This window comes from Mastomys coucha, unplaced genomic scaffold, assembly GCF_008632895.1.
Source record: "Mastomys coucha isolate ucsf_1 unplaced genomic scaffold, UCSF_Mcou_1 pScaffold9, whole genome shotgun sequence".
Classification (NCBI taxonomy): Eukaryota; Metazoa; Chordata; class Mammalia; order Rodentia; family Muridae; genus Mastomys; species Mastomys coucha.
The window spans coordinates 47,688,320-47,714,263 of record NW_022196915.1 but is presented as its reverse complement, the minus strand read 5'-3'; the positions used below and the strand labels follow the sequence as shown (position 1 = coordinate 47,714,263).

At 41.9% G+C, this 25,944-nt stretch overlaps 1 protein-coding gene across 5 annotated transcripts in view; it reads right to left on the bottom strand.

Annotated features, from left to right (window-relative positions):
- Sacs (sacsin molecular chaperone) overlaps positions 1-25,944 on the bottom strand; it is a 97,614-nt gene that overhangs the window by 20,827 nt on the left and 50,843 nt on the right. For 4 of the 5 annotated variants that reach the window (XM_031362982.1, XM_031362981.1, XM_031362985.1 and 1 more), the window contains exons 3-9: positions 20,696-20,846; positions 14,965-15,052; positions 13,238-13,323; positions 10,186-10,297; positions 5,407-5,553; positions 2,542-4,036; positions 1,476-1,567 (exon numbers count right to left, since the gene is read on the bottom strand). In XM_031362982.1, the coding sequence (XP_031218842.1) occupies positions 1,476-1,567; positions 2,542-4,036; positions 5,407-5,553; positions 10,186-10,297; positions 13,238-13,323; positions 14,965-15,052; positions 20,696-20,846 (2,171 nt within the window). Of the gene's footprint in view, positions 1-1,475; positions 1,568-2,541; positions 4,037-5,406; positions 5,554-10,185; positions 10,298-13,237; positions 13,324-14,964; positions 15,053-20,695; positions 20,847-20,927; positions 21,170-25,944 lie in introns of those variants that run through there. The other variant, XM_031362984.1, reaches the window with a different exon arrangement.

Sequence of the window (25,944 nt, the reverse complement as noted above, 5' to 3'; positions counted from 1 at the left end):
GTGATAAACCAATGGTCCACTGTGGAGTAAGCTTCAGGGATAGCAACAGCATTTTTAAAGGGGTCACATAAGAGAAGCAAGAGAAAAGGAGAGGACTATGGCTGACATTCTGATTTTAAAATACTGCAAATCTCCAATTAAAGTGATTACAACAGCTTCCATGTGCAGGCAGTTATGTGCAATGCACTGGACTGGACTAACATTTCTGTCTGTACAATCTGGTCCTCATAGGAATGCCTACCATGTGTTATTACTGCAACACTTTTAAGTAGCCTGCCTTGCTGTAACTATGCAAATTAGAATCAAACTCAATAGATACACAGAGAATGCTGCCAAGTTCTTCCCAACCTTCATCAACATAAAGCAATACAACTTAACATAAAAGGGAGAAAAGAGGGGGGAGGGTGGGTAGAAGGATCCGTGGGAATCCATGTTTAAATACTTCAATAGCTTTCTTGGAAAGAACAATTCACAACAAATGAGTCGTCGGGATGCGGGAAACCAGTATTACTGCAAGTCTCCCAGGTGCAAATCCTGGGACGAGGAACATCTATAGGCTCATTCTTGGTCTCACTTTTAACTCCAACTTCATTGCTCTGACAAATTACAAATCCTTTCAAGTATATTTTAATGAATAAAAATATAAATGATTAACAACTTTTCCTTGTTATTGTCATGTGTTGTCAAAGACATATCACAAAGAATAAACTTTTTGGTGAGACAAATTCTAAAATCTGGGATAAATGTCTAACTTAGCAAAAGCCCAGACAATCGTTTTATAGGTGATAGAATATTTGCAGAAGTTGGGAGTCAGAACCATGGGAATTTCCCCTCCAAATCCTGTCATTTCCCTTTTAAAGTCACTCCCAATGACAGGTGCTTGTGGCTTTCCTAGGCCTCCTCAGTCCCCGTCCCTGGCAGTGTCTTGGAGTTGGACTGGAACACATTTCCTGGAAGTTGATCACATCTGGTAGCTGACCACTTATAACTGTGCTGGGATGTGGTATAGCAGACAAGGGAGACAAGGCGGAAAACATGATCTCCTGCACTCATCTGAAAACTCTGAACCCAACCTTTTCCTCTCATGTGTGAAATTTAACAATCACTTTCACTGTTATCACAAATGCTGCAAGAGCTGAGGATAGGAGGGTCTGAAAAGAACTAGCAAGCATTGAGAAAAAACCCAAAAGCACTGTGTAGATTAAGATACACTTTCTGCAGGAAGGATTCTTGTTAGATGCTAGAATGGCTCCTGACACATCCTAAAGTGAACAATTCTCCTAGGCTGAGCCATATGGACTCAGATTTATAGATCTAAAATGGACAGTTATTAGAAGAAACCTTATAAAAGATGTTTGTAATTTTAGAAAGAGGATTGTTTAAGAAAATCACTGAGAGCTGGAGAGATGGCTCAGCCACTAAAGATTAAGCTCACAAACCAAAAATATCAGAACAGCACTGAATAGTTATAATACCTCGGGTCTGGGCAGCTTCTTTTAAAGCAGCTAGAAGGTGAGGCTTCAAGTTCTCCAAAATAAGTCTTGCTTCAAGACCTGGGAAAAGGGATCTAGAATTCAAAAAGTACACAGCAGTTACAATTCTAACAATTCTACGGTTAAAAATGTTCACCATATAATTTCAAGCCAGTTAAACCTGCTATTTTATTTTATGTGAGTTATAGTACACATCAAACTTTACTTTAAAATACGAGGGCATCATACACCATGAAAATTCAAAAACAGTCTAAGTATTTAACAATATATACCCTCAGCTAAAAAAAAAACAAAACAAAAAAACTTAGTTACTCAAGCCAAGTATGATGATGGACATAGGTAACCCCAGAACTTGGGTGGCTGAAGCAAGAAAACTGCTTTCCAGGCCAGTCTGGGATACACCATGACACTCTGCCTTAAAATACAAAGAAATAGGGGCTGGCAAGATGGCTCAGCGGCTAAGAGCACTGACTCCTCTTCCGAAGGTCCTGAGTTCAAGTCCTAGCAACCACATGGTGGCTCACAACCACCTATAATGAGATCTGACGCCCTCTTCTGGTGTGTCTGAAGTCAGCTACTGTGTACTTACATATAATAAATAAATCTTAAAAAAAAATACAAAGAAATAGTTATTTAATATACTATTTTAAATTTCATCAAAGTAATTCTAACTAAACTTACCTCTATTAGTGCCTTATAATAATTGTTTTCAGTGTTGTGTCTGACAAATAGCTACTAGAATAATTGTTTTTTGAAACAAGACATTACTACTATGTTGTCTTGGAATTCCCAGGTCCATGTGGTCCTCCTGCCTAAGCCTCCCAAACAGCTTGGACTGTCAATTACAAGGCAATAAACCCAGCTTTTATGTAATCTTGTAATTAGTAAATGTTAGAAAGCTTTTTCATTTTAAAATATAAAATGTATCTTTTAACATTTCATGTCTCACCCACCCACAAAACCCACACAGACACCTGACAGTCAAGAACTCTGGTAAGGACAGCTCCTACTGCCTAGATAACTAGTGTCTGAGCCACTCAGCATGTACCTTGGGAACTCTTCTGAGGTGATGTAAACAACATCTTGATCAGAGACAGACGAGGAGAAGGGGACAAAAGCCCCACTTTGTAAAGGCAGCAGCTCGAGTCCAAGCAGCTCACTGTAGGCTTGGTCAGAAAGCACAAATTCCAGAAGATGGAGCTTTTCTTCGGCACTGCCCAGGTGTGCACACTTCCTCAGTACCTGGCGCACCCACGCAGGTGTCACCTTCCTCACAGGGGATGCACTGGAGGTGGCAGAAGCTGCACTAAGCTGAACAGCAGCCGCCAAGTTCCCTGGTACCTTGGCAATCTGCTTCCCTGAGCTCTGGAGGTAGTTGAGCACAGATTGTGTGGATTCTAAACTTCCATCAAGTTCTGAGAAGTACACGTGCTCCAGCTTCACCCACTCGCCACTAATGGAATAAATCACAGCATGCTGGAACAGTTCACTAAACAGAGGGTCCAACACTGGATGCCAGTGTGCCTTGACCTTGCTGGCCTCAGGCCAAAGTTTGTAGATGGTGTCAACTGAGAAGGGGAAATCAGAGTTTTTCTCTGTCTCCAGGCGTTTTATTGAATCTAGGATGAGAGTAGCATAAGCTTTGGGAACAACATTCACAATAAGAAATTCATTCCACAAGGCCGCAGGGTCTCTCCACTGGTCTAGCTCTCTCCATTTTATGCTCCTGCGGTTGTCAGTCAGGCCGAAGAAGCCGCTAATGTGAACTGGAAGCCCTGTTCTGCTTTCCTCACCAGGAGGCAAAGGAAGAAAACAAAATGCTTTTCCTGAGAAATCAGATATTGCTCCATTTTCTTCATTCCTGCCTGATAACGGCATGGCTAGTCCAATGATTGGGACAAATTTCAACTCATCAGCCAAAGAATCCAGTTTACTACTAATACCCCGCCCGCCCACACTGTTACAGACCAACCAAGACGTCTTCTGGGCATCTTTTGTGCTCTCATCCTCTAGAACTATGTTTATATGATATGTTACACACGTGACACTGTTGCTTGGGATCTTTTTACAATAGTTACTTATAGCCGTTCCCAGAATCTTGATAGAATTTGGCCGCTCATGTTTCAGGGCCTTATTCTCACTAGCAGTCACTCTAAATACCAGTTTTTCTGTCCCATCAGCCTCTCGGACATGTAAAGACACAGACTGCACACTCTTCAGGAAGAGTAGCACTGTGTCTGCATCCGCCCTAAAAGAGTCAAACAACTCCAGAACCTTCTGCTTAGTGTAGAGATTGCTGCTAAGCTGAGAAGGCTGTAAGCGAAGAGGGAAACGGAAAAATGTCCCTGGAAAGCTGCCATTTGTAAAGGTTTCCTTGGAGCTTCCAAAAACGCCAATGAAGGGTGCAAACTGATCCGGAAGCTCATTTATTTCTTTGATGTCATCTTTGAGATTCCAGCATTGGCCTGATTCATGGGGGCCAAAAAGTGTTTGATGAGGATCTAGCATTCCTATCTGGTCACCACTAAAGATACAAGGAACATCTGTAAAATTGAAAACCAAGGCATGACCAACTCAGAAGTCCAATGAACAACTGTATTTGTAGCCATAATGAAATGATAACTAACATCAAAATATTACATAAGAAATAGTCTGACACATAAAAATTCAACAAGTAATTGCATACTTTGAAAGTGATACATAATGGTTTCTGATTTGAGGCAATCTAATAAGAGCAAGTAATAGAAACTTCCATGTTTTTGTGAAAATCTGTGCCATATCTTTAAATACTCACTAAGTGTAAGATATAAATACTATTTAGATATTTATACTCAGTGCTCACTGCCACATAAGCCCAGTTAGAAAGAAAAGTTACAACCTATGACACTGTTTAAAGATTAAATTAAAAGATTAACTTTCTACTATGACAATGCGCGTTGTTCCACTGCCATATGACTGAGCAAGTACAGACCCCATAGCAAGGAAGCGATGAACTTTCCTGGGGAAGGACTCACAAGCACACAGCCACAGTTCTTCAAGATCCACATCTTACTTATTATATGGCCTCTAGACTAATATCAACTGCTTCTTTTGTTCTTCAACTAAAGACAGTGATATTTCAACACTGGCAGAACTGGCTTTGTCAGATTTCTCATACTGAAAGAAACTTTTATCCATGGTGCTGCTCAAAGGACTTCCAAAGGGCTTCCCAAGGTGTAATTCTGGTGTGTTTTGTCTCCCATGCAGACCTTAGCCCCTAATCTCCATGCATGATATAACTCTAGTAAAGTCTACCACCTCTTTAAGATGTGTACTTGTCAAATGCAAGTACTATTGTGACAATCACCTAAATTCTTATTCATCTTAAGTAGCAAATCTTACATCCACTAAATCTATCAACAGTATAATGTAGGATATATTTGTCTCTAGACCCTTACATCATGCCACATACCCATACTGAAATCAAGTCAGAGAGAGTTTTGACATTGTAAAAGCATAACCTGGGGCTTTCTCAAATCTCCAGATTGCAAAAGAACCTTCCAGCAAATGGCCCACATCAATGTGTTCACTGTCAGTAGGAGACAAAATAACACTGAGCTATACACATAGGGCAATTAACCTGCTCTAAAACTGCATAATTGTCTCTACATTTGTGCAATCCTCAGGTGTGCTTCAACATGCACAAAACAAACCATCACCTAGAGTTCTGAAGTTGATCTTCCAAATGATGAATACATAAATACATTAAGACTTATGTGTAACAACTACGTTTTAGAGTATAGCAATGTAATCTTAATGTCACACAGTTAATATGAAACAAAATATCAATGTTAATATAATCACAGTAGATTAACTAACATTATCTATAGACTGGCTGACTCTATTCCCCACTTGCCCACACCCAATACTGCACCTGTTATATGGTAGACAGAATTAAACCCAATTCCAAATCTTCCAACCTTCAGGGGATCATCTTTTTTCCTGCTTCTTGCTATTTCCTGAATGCCATGCCAGTCCTCTGGGGTGAAAATTGCATTGTTGTACACATAGAGAGCCGAGCCTGGGTGTTGAAATGCACAAGCAGTTACTCAGCAAGAAGTGCACCAGAATGGACAGCTGTTTCAGGAGGCTCATCCATACAAAAACAAAATAAGACAACAACAACAACAAAGCCAAAAACAAAACAAAAACAAAAACAAAAAAACCCTGATTTGATGAGAAAATAGAGACACATGAGTACAGTGACTAAATTTTGCATTATTATTTCAGTTGTCTTCAAAATAAAAATAAAAACAAATTTGGTAAAAGCTAATAGCCAGAAAAATATATTATTTGTCAAAAGTCCTAAAAGAAGAAATTAAGAGAATATAGAACTTAAATACCAAGAAGCACAGAGCAAACAAGGCTATTACTACAGTGTACCACACTCTGTGAAAACTCTTTTGAATCATGTATTTAAATCCCTCATTGTAGGTGGAATTTCTTGAAAGTGTGTGCAGTGCACAGCAGACTGATAAACCAATCTGTGCTGTTTGAGCTCATCAAGAAGCTAGCTCTGGGATCAGTGCTGCCCCCTTCCATGTGAGACCCAAGCATGCTTGTGCCAGTGTCCTCTCCAAGGCCTCTTGTGAGGATGATCTGGAGTCTCCTAACTCTGTGACAGGGAGGGATAAGAACAGCAGAACAGTACACAGGTAAAAACATTGTCTCCTAGAAAACAGCTAGAGGGTAAAGAGTTTCTACCAACGTCATTACCAGTTATCCCATGATACAAAAGTTCTGCAATGCAAAAGAGAAGTCAGTTCCACTGGTGGAAGCTCATCCATGGGTAGAAAGTTCAGTGGGGAATTCCAGTCTGATTGTCTCAACGTCCATAGTCATTTTCTATTGTATATTGTGTCCAATTTGATGATGTCATCTCCAGTAGTTGCTTTTACTTGGACACCATTCTGAGGGGAGACTCTGTTCTGCCCCGGACTCTATTGGGAACTCCAGCTGCTTGTCTTAAAAGGGCTTTCTCAATAAATTTCTGCTGGATACTTTCAGCAAGTGACTTGATGCTTTATTATCTATCTATCTATCTATCTATCTATCTATCTATCTATCTATCTATCTACCTATCTATCCATCCATCCATCTATTTTCTGCTATTTATTCTTTTACTTTTTATATATACTGAATAAGCTCATCCATTCAAAATTGAAAATATAGCAAGCATAGATCATTCTCTAGATGTATAGAACAATCTATTAAGAAAACCTACAACCTAAACAATTTTGTCACTGTATTTTCTCATAAAGTAGAAATCAATTACTTAATAATATTAATAATCACCTTGTGAATATTTGGGTTGTATGGTTTTGATTTTGCTTTACTTGATTTCTATAGAAGCCATTGATGGTATAATTTAAATAGTCCTGAATTTGGTAAATATTTAAATAAATTATTTGAAATTATAATGCTATCTCCAAAGTGGTTTCTTTAACAATATATTATATTTATAATTCTGAGCAAATACTCTTTCAAGACCTGTTTTCAGAAATCCTAACACTATCTAAATATAATCAGCTATGTCAACTTTAAATATGATTGGTGTTTTCCTTTGCAAAGTTGCTTAAATACCACAGACACACAGAGCACAGAGCCCGTGTGTATATCCTCAGACTGCGCAGCCTCCATGTTAATGAACTACACAGGGATTTCCAATACCCAAAGAACACCTCTCCGTAAGCTTCTTTAAATACACAGTGTTGGCCTGGTCTGGTTTTTGTTGTGGTTGTTTTAATTAGTGCAACAGCTATCTTTAAAATAAAGTCGGGACATGAAATTGATCAAGGCTGCAAAGACTATTTTGAAAAGGACAAGCACACAGCTGTGAAAAAGTACTCAGGAGGCAAGGGAGCCTGGTGTCACCGGATTCACTGCTACCAATTACAGTCATGGGCTCAGCTTCTTCATCTGAACCAACATAAGAGCTTTACCTCCCCACACAGGAGTGTTAAGAATTCACTGTGGTATAAACAAAGGCTCCCCACAGCACACAACATAGAGAAGAGACCTTAAATTGTCAGGTATTTCTATTATGATACAGTAAGTCTTCAATATAATATTAATCTTTATGTAATATCACATATAATTTATGTAATATGAAAAAATAATAAATGACTTGTTAATATCTAATAGCTAACTACAGTTAATATAAAATGGCATTGGTCAAATACTCTATGGTTCTGACCACTCCCTCTTCAGTAAAAATATCAGACACAAAAGGAAATATCACAGAACTGGCCCAGGAGTGAATTTCTTGCCAGAATCTAGAAAGAAAAAAAACCTATATAACTTTAAGATCTGTACAGGGAATTAAGAGGCCCCACTGAGTCACTAGTACTACAGAGGCCACCACTAGGGAAGGACCGCCATCATCCCTCCTAGAATGAACAGGAAAGCTGAGAGCTCAGATCCTCAGTTAGGGTGGGACTCCCTACCTCTCCACTATATCATGCATTACCAGGCTTGAGCTCGTGCATGGGGTCATGGCTGCCATCAGTTTATATAAGAATGCCTGTTGTGTCCAGAAAATACTTTTATGCCTCTGGCTCATACAATCTCCTCACTTTTCTAGAAGGCACAGATTAAGAAAAAATTGGAAGAACTAGACTTATTAAACAAGTCTTCAAAGGAAGAAAAATGACTGATTCCTGGTCACCCAGAAAGCTGGTATGGGTGTTGTCTGACAACCTAGTGATCTTCTTGCTGTTCTGTGGAGCCAGCCTTCCTGAATCGCCCAGTATCATTGTTTAGGCCCCCTGGTCCTAAGCTTAGTCTCTCAGTAAAGAGAGTCCATCCTAATGAATGAGGCCCCAGGTACTGTGTATTCTCCATCAATAGAATCTATCCTGTGCTTATTACAAATCCTTCCTCTGTAGGCCCTTGTCCTAAGCACTGTTTATCAGTCACACTGTAAAGGTCACAGGTGCTTTGCTACTTTGCTAGAAAGTTTCTATGTAGCTGGGCCTAAAGTTTTGTTGTGATATCAGTCATGTGGAAGTTGGTTTTTTCCCAAAGTTCTACTGTGCTTAAATGTGTTAGAAACAAAACAAAACAAAACAAAAAAACCCTGAGGTCAGACTCTGGGAGGTGTGGACCAGAACTTGTAAAAGTGGTGCTAACTCCAGTTTCTCTCTTCATCTCCTAGTTCCATGCCGACTGTGAAGCTTACAGGGCCCTCCCCCACACCACCTCCTCTTGTAAGGCCATCCCTGAGCCATGGGAGGACTATTCAATGACTATTTCAGTCTTTTGGTGGTGGTTGTGGTGGTGGGTGTTGAAATACTAAGTGGAGGTCTAGCTGACCCAGAACTGATTAGGTTGGCTTTGAACTCACAGAAATCTACCAGCCTGAGTACTGGGACTGAAAGTGTGCATCACAATACCCAGCTGTTTCAATGTTTTCTTTAATGAAGACTGGAAACAAACAAACAAACAAACAAACAAAAAAACTTAAAAAATGCTTCTAGGAGCTCTACATCCTCACCAGCACAGCACATCAGACAATGAACACAGAACGCCTGGGCACGAGGATAGCCCATCCCACCAAGGCCCCCACTTTGTCTTAAAAGTAACTAGGAAGAAAATTTTTCCTTTCTGTCACTAGTTTTTCAGCAGGTGGACATGGAGATCAGAGAGATTGCCTAATGTGGCGCTGTGCAGCGGGTAAGGCTGTGTAGGACCAGGATGTGGTCTGCAGTCCCCTGAATGCAAACTGAGCATCATTGCTGAGGCTACATTATAAAATTAGAGCCAAGAAACTACAAGCTAATCCCCTCACCACTGAATGACTGGTCTCTAGAGGACGGCACTAGAGTCAGCAAGGTGGCAGGACTCAGAACCAGGGTGCAAGCCTCCTGATATTACCACAATATACACACCTCTTTTTCCAGATTAAAGTTCCATGTCAAGTCTTAAAACTAATGTCAGAATGACAATAACCATGGCAATAAGTGCTAAATATCCAATAACAATGGTGACTACCTTCACAAAACACTGTTTTGTCACTTAAACTTCTCTCAGAGATATCTAAGAAAATGAGCTAAGACTTCTTTTTCACAGTTACTGTTCATCATATGCAAGTATTCACAATCATCCACCAATTTCAGAGCTGAGCTCAGTTCCATACACATTTTTGCACATTTCAGAGCGTGAACAAGCTGGCAAGCATCTACAGGAAATGGTTCTCTTATGACTTTCCCCCTCACTCCCCTTCTTGCCTTCTCTTAGGAAGTCTATGTTCTCACTCACAGCAGAAGGGAAGCCCAAAAGTAGAAGACAATATACAAAAGCAGAGCTTCTTACAACTTCTTTCCAAATGCAAAAGAAATGATCTTTATATAGAAGCAGTGTCCTTTATCTTATTCGTAATACAAAATACAGGTTGACCAACAAGAATGGGAGGCTGTGTGATTACATTGCTAGCCATTTAATTTTAATTTTTTTTCTTTAAGGATACTACCAACTGGCAGAAACACCTTCCCACCAAAAGCAGAGAGAAAAAAACAAACAAAAAAACCCAACACCTGAATTAAACATGCCAAGAAGTACAAATGATAATTATACTGTTTATTAAGTAAAGTATTGTAAATCATTAAAATCACCACTAGTATAAAAAGTAAAATTTACTCCAATTTATTCTTACCCTGATATTGCGCCATATCTTTTGACCAAAGAGTCTCCGTTCCATATTGTGTTTCATCATATAAAAATTTAACCTCTGTGGCCCCAGCATCTTCTGCATTCTGAATTAATTCCTAACCATGAAATACACCAAAAATGACATTAATATAGCAATCTACTGTCCAACTATGTTTTACTTACAATATCTAAAATGTAAGTATATTAAAGAGAAAAAAAAAAAACAAAAAACCTCACTTTCTCCATGGGTAAAGTTGAGCTCTAGTTAGGTTCCTATTGAAAGTAGCTCCTACGTACACAGGAGTTGGCAAGTCTTTCCCAGCAATACATCTGAAAATCACCTTTGAAACTGCTATCATTTAGCATCTTAACTACAAACCCTGGAAGTGCGACAAATCCACCCAAAGCCTTTGTTCAAAGGAGACTACTCTAATTCAAAGCTCTATACAGATTATTCTGGGATAGCTTATGCTTAAACAGCTTCCAAAAAATAAACCATTAGTTCTCAATTGTTTACCAAACTTTAAAAAAAGAATCTTAGAATCCTTTTTTCTCCTAGAAACAAGTAATAGTATTAGTCTACATGCACCTTTAATAGGCAATATCTTGACAGCCTGACATGCCTGAGGCAGAAAGTATCTTAGTACTGAGAACCATTCATAAAGGAAGTAGTATTGATCATTTGTTGGATATGGGTGACTTGGTGGGTGCCTAGACATCTGTGACTTACAAAGGAAAGGGCAAGGGCATCAACAAAATTCTCACGCCTAACCACCCAAATACTTCTAAACAAAACGCTCTGGTCAAGTAGAAGCAAGCTACAGCTGAAGCGAGACTCAAGTCACAGAGCTACACCTACAATTATCAAAACTTGGATGGAACTTTGGAGAGACGCCCTACTTTATTCTCCAGAGCTTGTCACATGATAAACTCCTGAATAGGCTCCTACTTAAAATAAAGCAAACTGAGGGCTACCACCTTAAATGGATATGTGGGTGTTTAGGAAAGTCCAGCCCCCCCCCCAAATCACCCCATATTATCAAACTCATCAACATCTGACATAGGGAAAGTCCTTTTTATTTCCCTGGGACCTTGGAATCACTGAACTAAAGAGCACTTCATCTGATCCAATGGCAAGGCCTCTAGAAGAGTACAAATGTCAGAGAACTCAGGAAGACACTTAAACAGCCAAGCTGGGGTTGGGCTTATCAGGCTCACCAAGTAATCCACAGGCCTCATGGGTACCTCAGTATAGCTTGAGGGTACAGTGCTCGGCTAGCATATGAGAGGCCCTGGGTTTGAGCCTCAGAAAATAGAGGGCTGGAAGTTTGGGCCAGCAGCCATACATCTAAGCCTGAATATAATCACCTGAACTACCCATACATCCATTAGCAGCTATGGCTCCTATTTTCACAGCTGCCATTTCTCATGGGTGTCTTAATGGCTTAGATACCTTTCCCTTCTGTTCAGTCCAAGAAAGCCTTTAAAAATGAGCAAGATATTAATATAATGGTTGGAAAGTAAGAACTAAATGACTGGTAGAGCACTGTGTTAGCTTACAAACAATGAAAGCAGTTCACAGTTTGTCTTCATGACTTATGTGCATTGTAGGAAGCAGGGATTAAGAAAACTAGAAAACTGAAGATAAAACACTAAGTTCCAGGCCCCAACCACCCATCACAGGCTGAACAACAAGAAAAGATATAACGAGCTCCTCCAAGGCTGTAACCCTTAGGGGATCACTTCTATGGATTGCAGGAAGCAGCAAGTCCCTAAAAATCTGGACCCATTTTAGCAAACACCATAGAAGGTGGAGGTTGGGTTACAGGTAATTCTGAGAAATGCCACTGCCACTGAGCCTAGCACTAAAATATCCAAGGGATAGATATGCTACAGAACTGGCTACAATAAAAACATCACAAAAAGAGCAAAGGAGGCCAACCCCAAGAGACCAGGCACACCTTCCTGGATGTGAGGATCCTACTCACTCACTTCTGACCCAACTCCTGTAACCAACAACTGAATCCTCACTCTGAATCCATGTGGATCATCCCACACGGTCCTCCCCAGCCCCATGACAACTCCATAACTATACCCTTCATTTCTCTAGCAACCAATAAAAAAAAAAAAAAAAGCTTTCAAACTAGCTTTCTACAAACACTATCCTGAAAGTCACTGGCTCGCATTCTGAAAGCCGACTGAAGAAGCTACTCCAGTATCCCTTGAGACAGTCCTTGCCAGCACAACCTTTGTGCCTATCTCAGCCTGACAACATGAGCTACTAGACCTTAAAACACTGCTATGCTGGAAGAGAAATAAGAGTAAAAACACTGAAGATAAGAACAACAAGAAGGGTACATACTTTATAACTGATCTACTGCCCCAGTTCATTAATGAGGATTCTTACTAAACACCAAACCTAATTTCCACAAAATCTTCTTTTGTTGCCTTTCTTGTGGGTGTCTAATTTTTTCCTATTAATGAGTATATATTCATATTTTAAAAAAATATATCCCAAGCCATGTCTAGCCATGTCCAAACCCTACCACTGAGACTGAAGCAGAAGCATTATGAATTTGAGGCCAGCCTGGACTACAAAAAGAATTCTACTCCATCCTGGAGGGAGAGTATTGTGATCGTATGTAATATAAACATAAATAAATAATTACCCTATTAAAGTAAACTCTCTCACAAAACAAGCCTCTAAATCCAGAGGCCAAGCAAGCATGTGTTCCTGAACTCTACCTGGACTGGTATTAGGCTACTGAACTATTGGTTGGTTATTTGATTGATGGCTGGTGCATGCCCAGGGCTCACTGCTCTGCCACAGCATTCCTCGAGGAAACTGTTTAAAGGGAGTGAGCATGCAGCAGCTTAGTGTAGTCCTGTACCCACAAGCCCTCCTTCCTTCATACAACTGTATTCTCAAATCTACTCCACTCAGTTATGCATGGTGGCCATGGAAGCAAGGTAATGCAATCAAACCTAGACCAAATGCAAACACTAAGTGTTTCACTCTGAAGGTAAAGCACACAGGACTCTATCAGATCTCCTACCTTAAGAATCTGTCCTCCTTCTGGATATCTTCTTAAAATATCCTTGAGAAAGTCAACAAGTGGTGGAGTTGTTTGACCAAATCGACCTAAAATGCAGAATATATTTTAAAAGATTTAGAAAAATAGGATTCAATGACTTTCCTCCTGTTGTGATTTGGCTCTGCTGCATGGTTTCACAAATGGCAAAACAGAATCCTAGGACCAACTCAATGGAAAGTAAAGCCAGTTCAGTGTTATCACATCTCATGACATTTAACTACATGACACATTGGGTTTCTAAGGATTTTTCCAAGGCATACTTTCACAAGTGGGTAATTCAACAGCAAGCAGCATGTCAGAGGGATAAAGGTGCTGCTATTTTCTAAGGTAATTAAATAACCAGTACTGTTTATTGATCCTGTGATGAAAAACAAGCTAGGAATAATGTCACTTATTGTCACATTCTTGTTACTCTCAAATGTAACCAATACTCTGATGGCTCTGACCTCCAGTGACTGACCAGGTTAAGAATTAAGTCCTGCCTGCACTGTTCTACCCCAGCTGACCAGACTGTCTTCAGATAGGTGGCAGGAAGATATGAAGAGGAGGATGGAGAAAAAAATTCCTTAAGAACAAGAAACTTATAAAATCTGCATATAAATAAAAAGTAATAAAGTGCTTATACAAAGTAACCATCACCATAAGCTGGAACCAGACTATTCCATTCTTTAGACTTCAGAATATTTGCACTAGTTAATAAAATATCTTAAGAATGCAATCCATGGCCAAAGAAGAAATCCATGTACATTTAATATACACCTTAGATCCATAGCCTGAGCGTAATCTATATAAAACTTTTAGTGTACCTGTGCTTTACTATAAACTGTCATATGATGGCAAGTATTGAACTTTTCATTGTTGATGTCATACCAGGTGCCCTTGGCCTATTTCAGATTTCTGCACGAGGGATTCTCAACCTGTACAGATTTGTATAATTTTTGACACAATCATCACCAAGGTCAACTAAGCAAGACTGTATCAACAGATTTCTTTCACTCATCACAAAACTAGGTACACCCACCATTTTCTTCTGGCTTGGGCAGCCTCTCCCTGCATTCTGTAATATGCTCTCATTTCATGGTTAAAATAAAACCTTTAGTTCAGGCTACTTTATTCAAATGTGTACAAAAACTTATAAATACTTAATGCATGAACTTGGAGGTCAGTATATATCCATGAAACGATCAAACATCATTATCCTCACCATCATACTTTATCAATCACCTCCAAATGTTTCTCCCAACTCCCTTTTGTTTTGACTTTATTCCTTTTGTGGAAAAGCATTTAAAATGTCCCTTCTTAACAATTTTATTACTTGGTTTGCTTGACTGTTTTTAAAACAGCATCTTGCTAGGTAGCCTGGCCTAACCTCAAAAGATCCTCCTGCCTCTGCTTCCTATGAACTGAGATTACAAGCATGCACACCATACTCCACTCTTCTTAGCAAGCTCCTAGGTACACATTACAGCACTGACACAAGTCATAACTGGGCCCTTCACTGGGCAGCAGATCTCCAGGTCTCATCTGTTTTGCATAGCTGAAATTTCATCCTCTTGAGTCAACACCTCTTCATTTTCCCCTCTTCCCAGCTCCTGACAGCCACAATCCTCCCCTCTGCTTCTGCATTAAAATAAAATCTTTAATGGACTAAACTGTGCCATATATTTCAGGTTAAGTCAATATTATACCTCCCCCTTTTAAGCCTTTTGATTGAAGGTTTACAAAAAGATGACAGGTTTTAGAAGTCAGATCTCCAATACTGATCCAATCAGGTATCTGAAAAAGAGAAAAGAAAACCTGTAAGAAGCAACATAATGTAGTACCAAGGAAGTGTTCATGAACCCCTAACAACCAATCATGACCCAATCAGATGCAATCACACCAGGGTCTTTATTTATAAGGTTGAGCTTGGGCTTAACTCACCGCTGACCCACAGGATGGTTCTGGTGAAGAAAAGCCCTGAACACTCACTGGAACAAGGTTTTATAGAAAATGGCAAGTGAGGGGTGAGTGTTCCTAGCCTGGCAAGTATCTAATTGGGGGGCTACTGTGGCCTTTAGCATAACTGGCTGGTGCTGGGAGCCAAACCATACACTTAACTTCTGCTTTCCTCCTGATTGATGGTTGTTAGGTAGAGGGCAGGGCTGTAACCTGGACGTGCAGATTTGCTGGGGGAATAACCTGGAAACGCAGGTCTTGTTGGGGAGTTGCCTGCAAACTTGAGCTAGGCTTAGGTTTTATTGGGGGAAACTGGAGCTAGGTATTGATTGGCCTGTTAGTTTACTTGGGTCTAACTTAGGTCAGGTTTTCTAAGATGGAATCTGAATCCAAAAAATTTGGTCTCTCAATAACATCAATACTGTCCCTTCAAAACCTTCTCAAATGTTTTCCATTCAGGTAATACTTATTAACTATCCTTACCAAGAAATAGGAACACTCTAGAGGGCAAAACAGAACAGAATGCTAGTTAAAATCTTTATGGAATAATTAAATTATCTAAATTTAAGTTAGAATTTTTCTTTAAATAATTACAAATAAAAACAAATTACTCTTCTACCATACAATTCACCCCCTTCTTTTCTCCCCTCCCTCTCTTTTACATGCTAGGCAAGTACTCTCCCACTGATCTACACCCCCAGCCCAAACCATCCCAAATTCACAGTTTCAAATATGTATAAGATCCTTAGCATAAATATCTTTTTAATCAGTGACATCAATGGGTATTTGGTACGCAGTATTGCTCCAGGAAAGTGCAATAAATCAGAGGACAAAATTTTGGCATATTAATATGCATGGCAGTTTTCTTGGGATTAATCTACATGGCATTTCCCTAAAATAGCAATACATTTTTCATTTATTTTCAGGGATATCCCATAGAATTGTGTTCCTAGACATTCCCTTTGGAAAGCATTACCATATCTGTCCCTCAAAGGATGGGAGTAAGCTGTAACTTCCTGAAAAATGTCTCAGTGTTTGTCTTCCGGTCCTAATAAAGGCGGGTACCTGGGTACAGCTTTCGAAACCTCTTGCACCTTCATCTTTATTTTACATTTCAACCAATAGTGTCACCACCTTCAGGCACCTCAGGGAGAACATGTCTCCCCAAAGCTCCTCTGCAGCTACTCCTAGGCCCAAGTGCATAATCTCTAGTGTCTCCAATCTAACTGCATTTCTCCATGCCCAGCAGCAGGCGTTCCACAGCTCCGGGGTTTTAATCACCACCTCTCATTTGATCTCCTTACTTTCTGTATGTCCTTGGTTATAAAGCATGTTCACATCATACACCTGCTGGCCCTGGGCCCTATCCTGTGAAAACTGGTGCATGCCTTACATAGGTACACAAAGAAACATAGATGAGAGCACTGACTGCCACAAACAAAAGAAAACAACAAGCAAAACAAAACCAACTTAGAAATAACCCAAATGTTGTGATATATTTGCATGGCAAAATATCACACAGCAATGAAGACTGAACAGCCAAGCTATATACACTTTAGGTGGATACTAATAATGAAATACTGAGTGAAAAAAAAGCTACCCAGCTTATTACCTAAAGAACGATAAACTCCTTTTAACAGGCATAACCAACAAAAGTAACTGAAACATTGTTTGGGTTATATATTTAGGTTACACATACATATGAAATACAAACATAAAGATAACTACTACATCATCATGGGTGATCATTCTATTAGTCAGTTAACCATCTAATTAATTACAAAAGGAAATAATACATAAACCAGTGCTCATTAGTCCAATTTAGAATCACTAAAGTACACTGGGAGAAAAAAAAATGGCAGAAAGTGCAAAGGAAGGAAATCTATGAAGTTTCCAGGTTTTAAAGAGAATCAACTACAAGAAACTAGACACCCGATATAAGTGGATTCACTTATATTAGTGAATACACTTATAAACAGATATAACTAACTGTAGGTCTGACAATTAACCATCTGGTAGGGTTATAATCTCTGTTGCTATCACAGGGCAGTGATACTCCTAAGAAGCAAGCTGGGTGTAGAGATGTCCTCAACAGCGCTAACTCCTATGAAGTGCCAAGATTTGGGGGGTGGGGGAGTGTATAGGCCCTCTTTCCTTCTCTCCTGGATACTACAACCACGCAAAGAAAATGTCCTTATCCTGCCCAGATGCAATGTACCTTCTATTCAAAGTGCCCGTCTCATTGTTTTTAAAGTGAGTATAAAATCAGTGGAAGCTTGGTCCTGCCAGCCTCATTCTTCCTTACAAACCCCAGAGACGGTCTTCAATTACTAGCAAACAGTGACTGTATCCAAATTATTAAGCAGTGTGACAATATAACTGTTCAGCAGAACACCTCTTTTTTTTTTTAATGTCAATGACATTTTAAAAAATGTTCAATTTTTGAACTGAACATTTCAATTTAAAATGTTCAAGAGATGTTCAAGAGTCAAAAGCTAGGGGGCATGGGAGGGACATGACACACTTGTGATGAATTAAAAGAGAAAAGCTAAATCTCCCTCTACTATCTAGTATCATTTGCTGCTCACACTAAAATAGTCAGAATCTACTAATGTCAATCTAAAAAGTCCTAAGCAGCATGGGACTGAAAGGTAAAGAAGGTAAAGGCCAGCTGTGGAAAGAACAACATAACAGAGCATTGAATGAGGTGGTAGGTAGAGGCCACAGGACAGTGTCTGCAGTTCAGCAGGGTGCAAAGGTCATAGAACTGGGCACAGGAGCTCAGTAATCCTCTTCCCACACACTCCTCAAATACAGAAAGGGAGAGATGTGAAGCATCAGCCACATCCCAGCTCCAGCTCTGACCTCTCTTTCCAACTCCATCTGCATCTGTAGGCTGACTTTCAGTCTTTAAGAGTCACAGACCTTAGAAGTGACTAGACTTTCAAAAGGGAAAGCAGATTCTGACACACGAGTTTGGTCCTAGTTATATGTACATGGCAGTGTCAGGCAGGATCTGGGTCACCCACTTCTGCATTATGTGCATTTTCCAAACTCCTTATTTGTCTCACCATCAGCTGAACCACATATAAAAGCAAACTCACTGCCATACTTCTTCCAGAATGAGCTGCCTCTGTCATCTGCAAATGAGCCCTTGCTTTCCTGGTCTGACTCCAGGCTTGCAAACATGCTCCATAAAGCCTTCTGCCTTAGTTTACTTCCACTCTCCTTCCTTTAGGTGCATGTGACACCAACTGCCACAATTCTGTCCTTTACAAAGTGTCCTGTATATCCTTCCGTTTGCTTATTTGCAATGTGTGTGGTGTGTGTATATGTGTGTGTGACATGTGTGCTATATGCATGTGTACGGTGTGCGTGTGTATGTGTGTGGTATGTGTGTGTATGTATGGTATGTGTGTATGTGTGTGGTGTGTGTGTTTGTATGTATGTGTGGTGTATGTGGTATGTGTATGTGTGTGGTATGTGTATGTATGTGTGTATGTATGGTATATGTGTAGTGTATATGCTGTGTGTGTAGTGTATATGGTATGTGTGTATGTATGTATGTGTGTATATGTGTGTTGTGTGTATATTGTGTCTGGTGTGTGTGTGTGTAGCGTGCGTGTGTGGTGTGGGTATGGGTATGTGTGTAGTGGGTATGTATGTATGTATGTATGTATGGTATGTGTGTAGTGTGTATATGTATATGTGTGGTGTGTATGCTGTGTGTGGTGTGTATGGTGTGTGTGGTATGTGTATGTGTGTGGTGTGTGTATGTGTGTGGTGTGCGTGTGTGGTGTGAGTATGTGTGTGTATGTTGTGCTATGGGTGTATGATGAGGGCACATGTGTGAAGGTCAAAGAATAAGTCTGTTGAGATGGCTCTCTCCTTCCACTTTCACATGGGTTCCCAGCATTAAGTTCAGTGGCCAGGCTGGCACAGCACTGAGCCTTCTCACTTCCCAGGCTCCATGCTTTCAATTTCACCTTCACAGACATAGTCTAGAACCTCATGACCTCAAATCAGATCAGTGATGGACCTGGATCTCTTTCACCCTCCCAACCACCCCAAATCTGAGTCCTGCACAGGCACCTGTAAGAAACAACTATTCCAGTGTCAAGAGTTACAGCTGAGTCGTGTTAGCATATGCATTTAGGGGACACAATGACAAAGTGGACCCAGGAGTAAAGTGGGCATAGACACAGAAGAGCAGACCCATAACAGCAGGTAAGAATGAAGGTGTCACAGACTGAGAAAACAATCAGTGTGTTCCTCTGCAGCTCTGCCAAAGCCTGCACAGCAGCAAACACCCCCGGAGAAGGATAAGAAATGGCTTGTCTGTAGAGGTGCCCAAAAGCAGGTTCATCAGAAATTTATGTCTAATGTACAGGAAACCAGAAAACCAACCCAGTGTACAGAAAGTCAATCACCCTGGAGGGTTCTGAATTGAGCAGTATGGAAACCCAACTAGAAACGCCATCCACAACACTCAAGTTACTCCTGTAATTTTGACTTTTTAAGTCGTGGAAATGATGGTCTTTATCACATAAGAAAGGAAAGATATTAGAATTAAAGAACAAGATCATTTCCAATGAAACTTAAAACTTCCCTTTCAAGAAAATTGTAGGATTTGCCCCATCATTTAAGAATACAATTGAACATGTAAAATGTTCTCATTTTCTTTTTCTTTTTTTTTTTTTTTTTTTTTTTTTTTTTTTTTTTTTTTTTTTTTTTTTTGGTTTTTCGAGACAGGGTTTCTCTGAGTAGCCCTGGCTGTCCTGGAACTCACTTTGTAGACCAGGCTGGCCTCGAACTCAGAAATCCACCTGCCTCTGCCTCCCAAGTGCTGGGATTAAAGGCGTGCGCCACCACCGCCCGGCCTCATTTTCTTAAGTATTGGTAGACTAAGTCATTCATTAGCACTTCAGAAGTTTTAGGTTTTCTCCTCAAAATAACTGTTAGGGTATTAAGTTCTGTCTGAAGATCCTTTTCAGCTGTAAATTTCTGTGATTCAAAGAAATTAGTGTAGAGTGTTTGCCCAGCACATGCAAAGCCATAGGTCTCAGTCCCAGAACCACAAAGGGAGTGGGAAGGGCTCCAGAACTGGCCGTTTTAAAAACACTATTCTTGTTAAACTCAGAAACTGAAAAAATATAGACGATCCCGTTCTATTAATGGTGATGTCTGTGAATTTTAAAAACTCCTTGGCTCACAATGCCCATCAAAAAAAAAAGTGTCTTCGTTTTAGGCAATGAAGATTCACAAATGTGGAAATTGTAAATGCAAAACAAAACAAAACAAAACAAAACCAAAAACCCCAACAACCCACAACCACGCTCCTGCCATTCTGCTCCAGCTATTTACAAAGCTCTATTGAACCATCTGAGCATCAGTCTTCCGTGACAGACAGGAGCCGGTGAATTTCCTGCCGCCAGCAGGCGACTGCGCCCATCTAAGAGGGCAGGCCTGGCGCTGACCTACCTCCCGGTCTCCGCGCCACAGTCGCTGCTCCGCCACCGGAAAGCCGGTCTCAGCGAAGATGCGCTCCTTGAGGTCCCGCCCGGTTGCGGTCGCCGGTACCGCCACGGTCCTGCAGCCCACGCAGCCGCGGAGCACGGTCACGCGGAGCCACCTGCGACAGGCAAAGGGACGGTCAGCGGGGTTCGCACGCGGCCGGCCAGCCGGCTCGCCCTCCCTCCCGGGGTCTTGTCACCTGTCCCCCATGGCGGGCTCCCCAGGCCTCCTCCTCACGCCCAGCCCTGCCGCTCCGAGAGGCTCGCCACTGGCCCTGAGGAGGGGATCCTCATGGCAGAGGCCTGTACCGCCGCAGCGCTCTGCGGCAGCCCGCAGAAGGGCAGAGGAAGGCGCCGCTGCGGAGGAGGAGCGAGCCCTAGCGCGCCGCGCGCTCCGAGCTGCAAAGGGCCAAGCAGGCGTCGCCCGCGGGCATGCGCAGCCCCGGGACCGTTATCTGGGGAGCAGCCCTTCCGCGTGGCCACGCCTTCCTAGACGCGCCCTAAGGCCCGCTACTGTTCTTGGAGGAGCCTCAGGCCCCGCCCTAGCCCCGCCCCGGCCCCGGGCCCTCTCGTGGATGGCAAAGGACAGCCCCACCCCCTTCTCAGGCCACGCCTTCCTCTGACACACCCCGCAGACTGCAGTTGCTCTAAGGAGACTCAAGCCCCGCCTCGACCCCGCCCCGTTCCCCCAGCAGCTAAGGACCGCCCTGTGCCCGTCTCCAAGCCCCTCCCCTCCCAGGAGCGTCTTTTCGAGTGCCCTCCCGGCTTTTGCCACCTGCTTTCTCTCAGGCTCTTCACTAAGGAGCAGCTCCAGCGGCTCCCTCCAGGCCACACCTCTCCCGAGCCCACCACACAGAAAGGACTGCTACCTACCCTAACCCACAGAAGGGTTGCCCTACCTAGCCCAACTATACTAAGGAGCTGCACAACCCCACAAGCTACACCCAGGTACCTCTTTCTACTTCTCACAGATCCTGATGAAAATAGCAAAACCTAACTCCTCATCTATTACAGCCACGCAAAAGCTACTCAGTGTAATAATAAACGCCGATTGTTATCTGAAATATTCTCATGGATTAAAACCACCATTTTAGAATTAACCCTTAAAAATGATATTAATTACCACTTCTCTTGGCTCCCTTCCATATAGTCAGAATTCATCATTAGGAGTAAAAGCTACCCTGAGATCTCTTTAGGAGGCCATAATGTTAGTCAAGCTTTCCTTTAGCTGTTGGAAGGGGTCAGTTTCATCAATTAGAGAAAAATACAGAAACTCAGTATAAAGATACCCTGCCAAGAAACCCCGACAGACAAATACTTGATTTTTAAATTAGGTAAGCCTGTACAAGTGAATGCATTGGGATATCAACAAATAGGAAAAAATATGGATTTTTATCTATCAAGTGTGATCCTCCCCATGCTCAGCAACTGTGATGTGACATGTATCCCCAGACCCCAAGACAAATCTTCAGGTTAAAAGTCTTCAGAGTTCAGGCTACACCCCTATTCCTCTGTCTTCCCATAAGGTCTTTCTCTGGGCACCAAGCAGGATGTTGTAACAATAGAACTCAGGCCTGGAGTGGGAACCCTGAAAGGAAGGAATGACCTCAGCCATCAGGCATGCCACAAGAGAAGCAGAGCCAACCTACAAGGAAGCAGCTTTGAACCCCTAGAGCAGAATGCCTTTGGGGTACATCTCACAATGTCATTACTCATGGGAAATGCAGATCCACAACTCAGGAGAGATGCCGGGGCTAGTAGCATCCTAGACTGAGGAGGCACTAGCGTCTTCAGAGAACAATGATGAAATCTACTGAAGCTACTGTAGCCCAACTGGATACACTCCTGAATGACAAGGACACCCAAGGAGTGAGACAAAGAATCCTAAGCAACTCTGAGTAGACCAGGTTACAATTTTACCAGATAGAAGTCTGGACATGCACATGCTGTTGGTTACATAATATCATGACTGTAACACCAAGGAAATGCAGGATTCAAAATGATCCTGAAGGTATATCTTACCCTGTGTGTATCACCATATTAAAATATGTTTTCCATTTTGAAGCATGAGGCAGTTCTGAAGTGTCAGGATTTTTCTGCCTCTGCCTCCTAAGTGCTAGGATGGGCTACATGGTCACGTATTCAGCTGTTTTCCCCCTTTTTTGCCCAATATTTTTAGTTAGCACAGAAACACTAAAGAAGTTGGTAAGAACTGCTGTCAAGATTTGGAGCCAGAGAATGAAAGGAAGGCAGCAGGGCAGTGAACACATGCGTCATCTCACAATGATACATTTCCTATTACATATTGACTGGCAGGTAGCAATAAGATACAAAAGACTGCAAAGATAAACCTGAGCAGCTAGCAGGTGACTAGGACAAAGTAGCAAAATAGCAACAGGATAGTCATTAGTCTAACAATGTGTGTGGGTGGAGGGCTTTGTTCTACTCTCTGTATGCACAAGGGACTTATTATTTGTTTGTTTGTTTGAGACAGAGTCTCACTATGTGTCCCTGGCTAGCCTAGAATTCACTACATAAACCTGGAAGGCTTTGAATTCAGAGAGACCCCTTTGCCTCTTCCCCCTAACTACTGGCATTAAAGGTATGTGCCACCACACCTTGCAAAGATGTGTGCTACACCTAAATAAATCACATGACTATTTTGACAGAAGCTATCAATGAATAGATGAGTTCAGAGAACTAGGAATTCGGGGCTGGGAAGATGGGTCAGTGGGTAAAATGCTTGCCATGTGCGCATAAGAATCTGAATTAAGATTCCCCACCCCTGCACATAAAAAGCTGTTCCTGGTGTCTATAACCAGGAAAGCAGGGGCTGAGTGGAACTAGACAGATCTCTGAGGTTACTGGGCAGCCAGTCTAGCCAATCAGTGATCTCCAAGTTCAGTATAGAGACCTTTTCTCTAAAACTGTGAAGAAATAAAGGATGAAAGCAAGTCACACAGCTTTTATACACACATTTGTACATATGTCAGCGCACATATGTATACACATGGACATTGGCAATGCATATTCTATCGAGGGGCAATCCATCTTTAGTGATGATCTTCATGAATCTGAAGGGTAAAGTGATTTTCACAAGTTGAAAATCATGCATCTTGGAAACAATAAAGACAGGCCTGACTCCATCCTGCAAGATCCTCCCATGCAGGAGAGATGGCGATAGTGGGGATTGTGAAAATCCGTATTTTAATAAGTAATGAAAGTAACTAAAGCTGCTAATTTTATGCTTACATTCCAAGGAAGGGAGAGAAACAATAAGAAAGTAGACAAGTGATAGACGAGTCCTTTCTGTAACATCAGGTAACAGGATACGCCATTTAAGAGCATCCAAATGAAGAGTTCTACTCTGAGAGAGGACTTTAATTAGAGGCTTGAAGAAAATGAAGTAGAGCTTACATAGCTCCATACATTGAAGAAAGGAACCTGGAGACAACATACATGTTTGTTTTCACATTCACATTGTAAGAAACAGAAAGAAAAGATAAAAAAGAAAGGAAGAATAAAGGAGAGGGGATATGAGGAAGCACAGAAAGAGGAAGAAGGGGAAGGAGGAGGAAGAGAAGAGAAAAGGATAAAAAGATAGAAGGGAAGATGAATGGGGTAAGAGAAAGGAGGGAGAAAGGGGAAAGAGGGAGGCCTAAGTAGAGGGGAGGGAGGAAGAGGAAAGTGGAAATAGAGAAAATGAGGAAGGAAAGAGGGATAGAGAGGAAAGAAAAAGGATGGGGGAGGGGAGGAAAGAATGAAGAAAGGTGGAAGGAAGGAGAAGAAAGAAGAGGAAGAAAGGAAAGAGAACAAGGGAGGGAGAAACAGGAAAGGAAGAGAAGCATGATGAAGGAAAGAGGACAGTATGAGAGGGAGAGAAGGAGAAAAGAGGGAAGGAAAAGAGGAAGAGGAGGAGCAAAGAGGAAAGGAAGAGAGGAGAGGAGGAGGAAAGGGGGAAGAAGAGAGAAAGAGAGAGGAGAAAAGAGGGAAGGAAGAGGAGGAAAAAGAGAGGAGGAAGAAAAAGAAGGAAGAAAGAGGAAGGGAAAGAGGGAAAGGAGGAAAGGGGAGGAAGAGAGAGGGAGAGGAGGAAGAAAGGGGAAAGGAACTAGCAGACAAGGAAAAAGGAAGGAAAGGAAAGGAGAAGCAAGATTAAGGAAGGGCAAAGAGGGAAAAATGGGATGAGTGGACAGAGGGAAGGCTAAGGAAGAAATAGAAAGAAGAAAGGGAGAAAGTGGAAGAGAAGGCGGTATAAGGGAAATGGAAAGGAAGAGAGTCATAAGTGAAAAGAGGAAGGAAGGAGAGAAAGGAAGGACAGATAAAGAAAGTGTCTTAGTCACTGTGGACTATGGTGGAGGAGACACCATGACCAAGGCAACTTGAGAAAGCATTTAATTGGGCAGGGGGTGCTTACAGTTTCATAGGGTGAGTCCATGAACATCACAGAGGGGAGCAAGGCAGCAGGCAAGTAGGCACAGCACTGGTACAGTACCTGAGGACCCACATCTATCTGGTCCACAAGCAGGAGGTGGGTAGGGCTGGAGTGTGGTGGGGGTGGGAGACAGAGAGACTAAAGTCTGTTATGGGCTTTTGAAAACACAAACCAAGCTAGTCCCACAACACCCAGAGGAAGCTCCACTCCCAGACACTCTGACACTCTCAGGATCATAGAATCAGAGGTGAGGAAGATACAATACGTGCCCCAATGCCAGGGAGTTACTGGAACCAGCAGGACCCAGGAACTCCGCCTGACCAGTGGAATGAGTTAGTTCTGGTCTGGGCCTGTGCCCTGAGCAGACCTTGGGTGCTAACTCTGCAGCCAGTTGCACAACACCCAGAGCAAGATCCACTCCCAGGCTCTCTAACATGCCCAGGATCCCTGGATCCCAGGATCCCAGGAGCTTGGTCACACCAAGATCTCAGGGTCTAGAGGCAGTTTGACTCCCAGGAGCTCTGAAACACGCAGGATCTCAGGATCACAGGATCTCAGAATCACAGGATCACAGAAACAGCTGAACTCTGAGGAGTTCTGACACAACCAGGGTTACAGGAAGGACAGGCTCCAGTCAGATATATCGAGGGCAGGTAGCACTAGAGATAATCAGATGGTGGGAGGCAAGCATAAGAACATAAGCAACAGGTTCCTTCCGGTCTGTCTGGGCTGGGGTCCAGAGCAGACCTTGGGTGCAAGCTCCGCAGCCAGTCCCACAACACCCA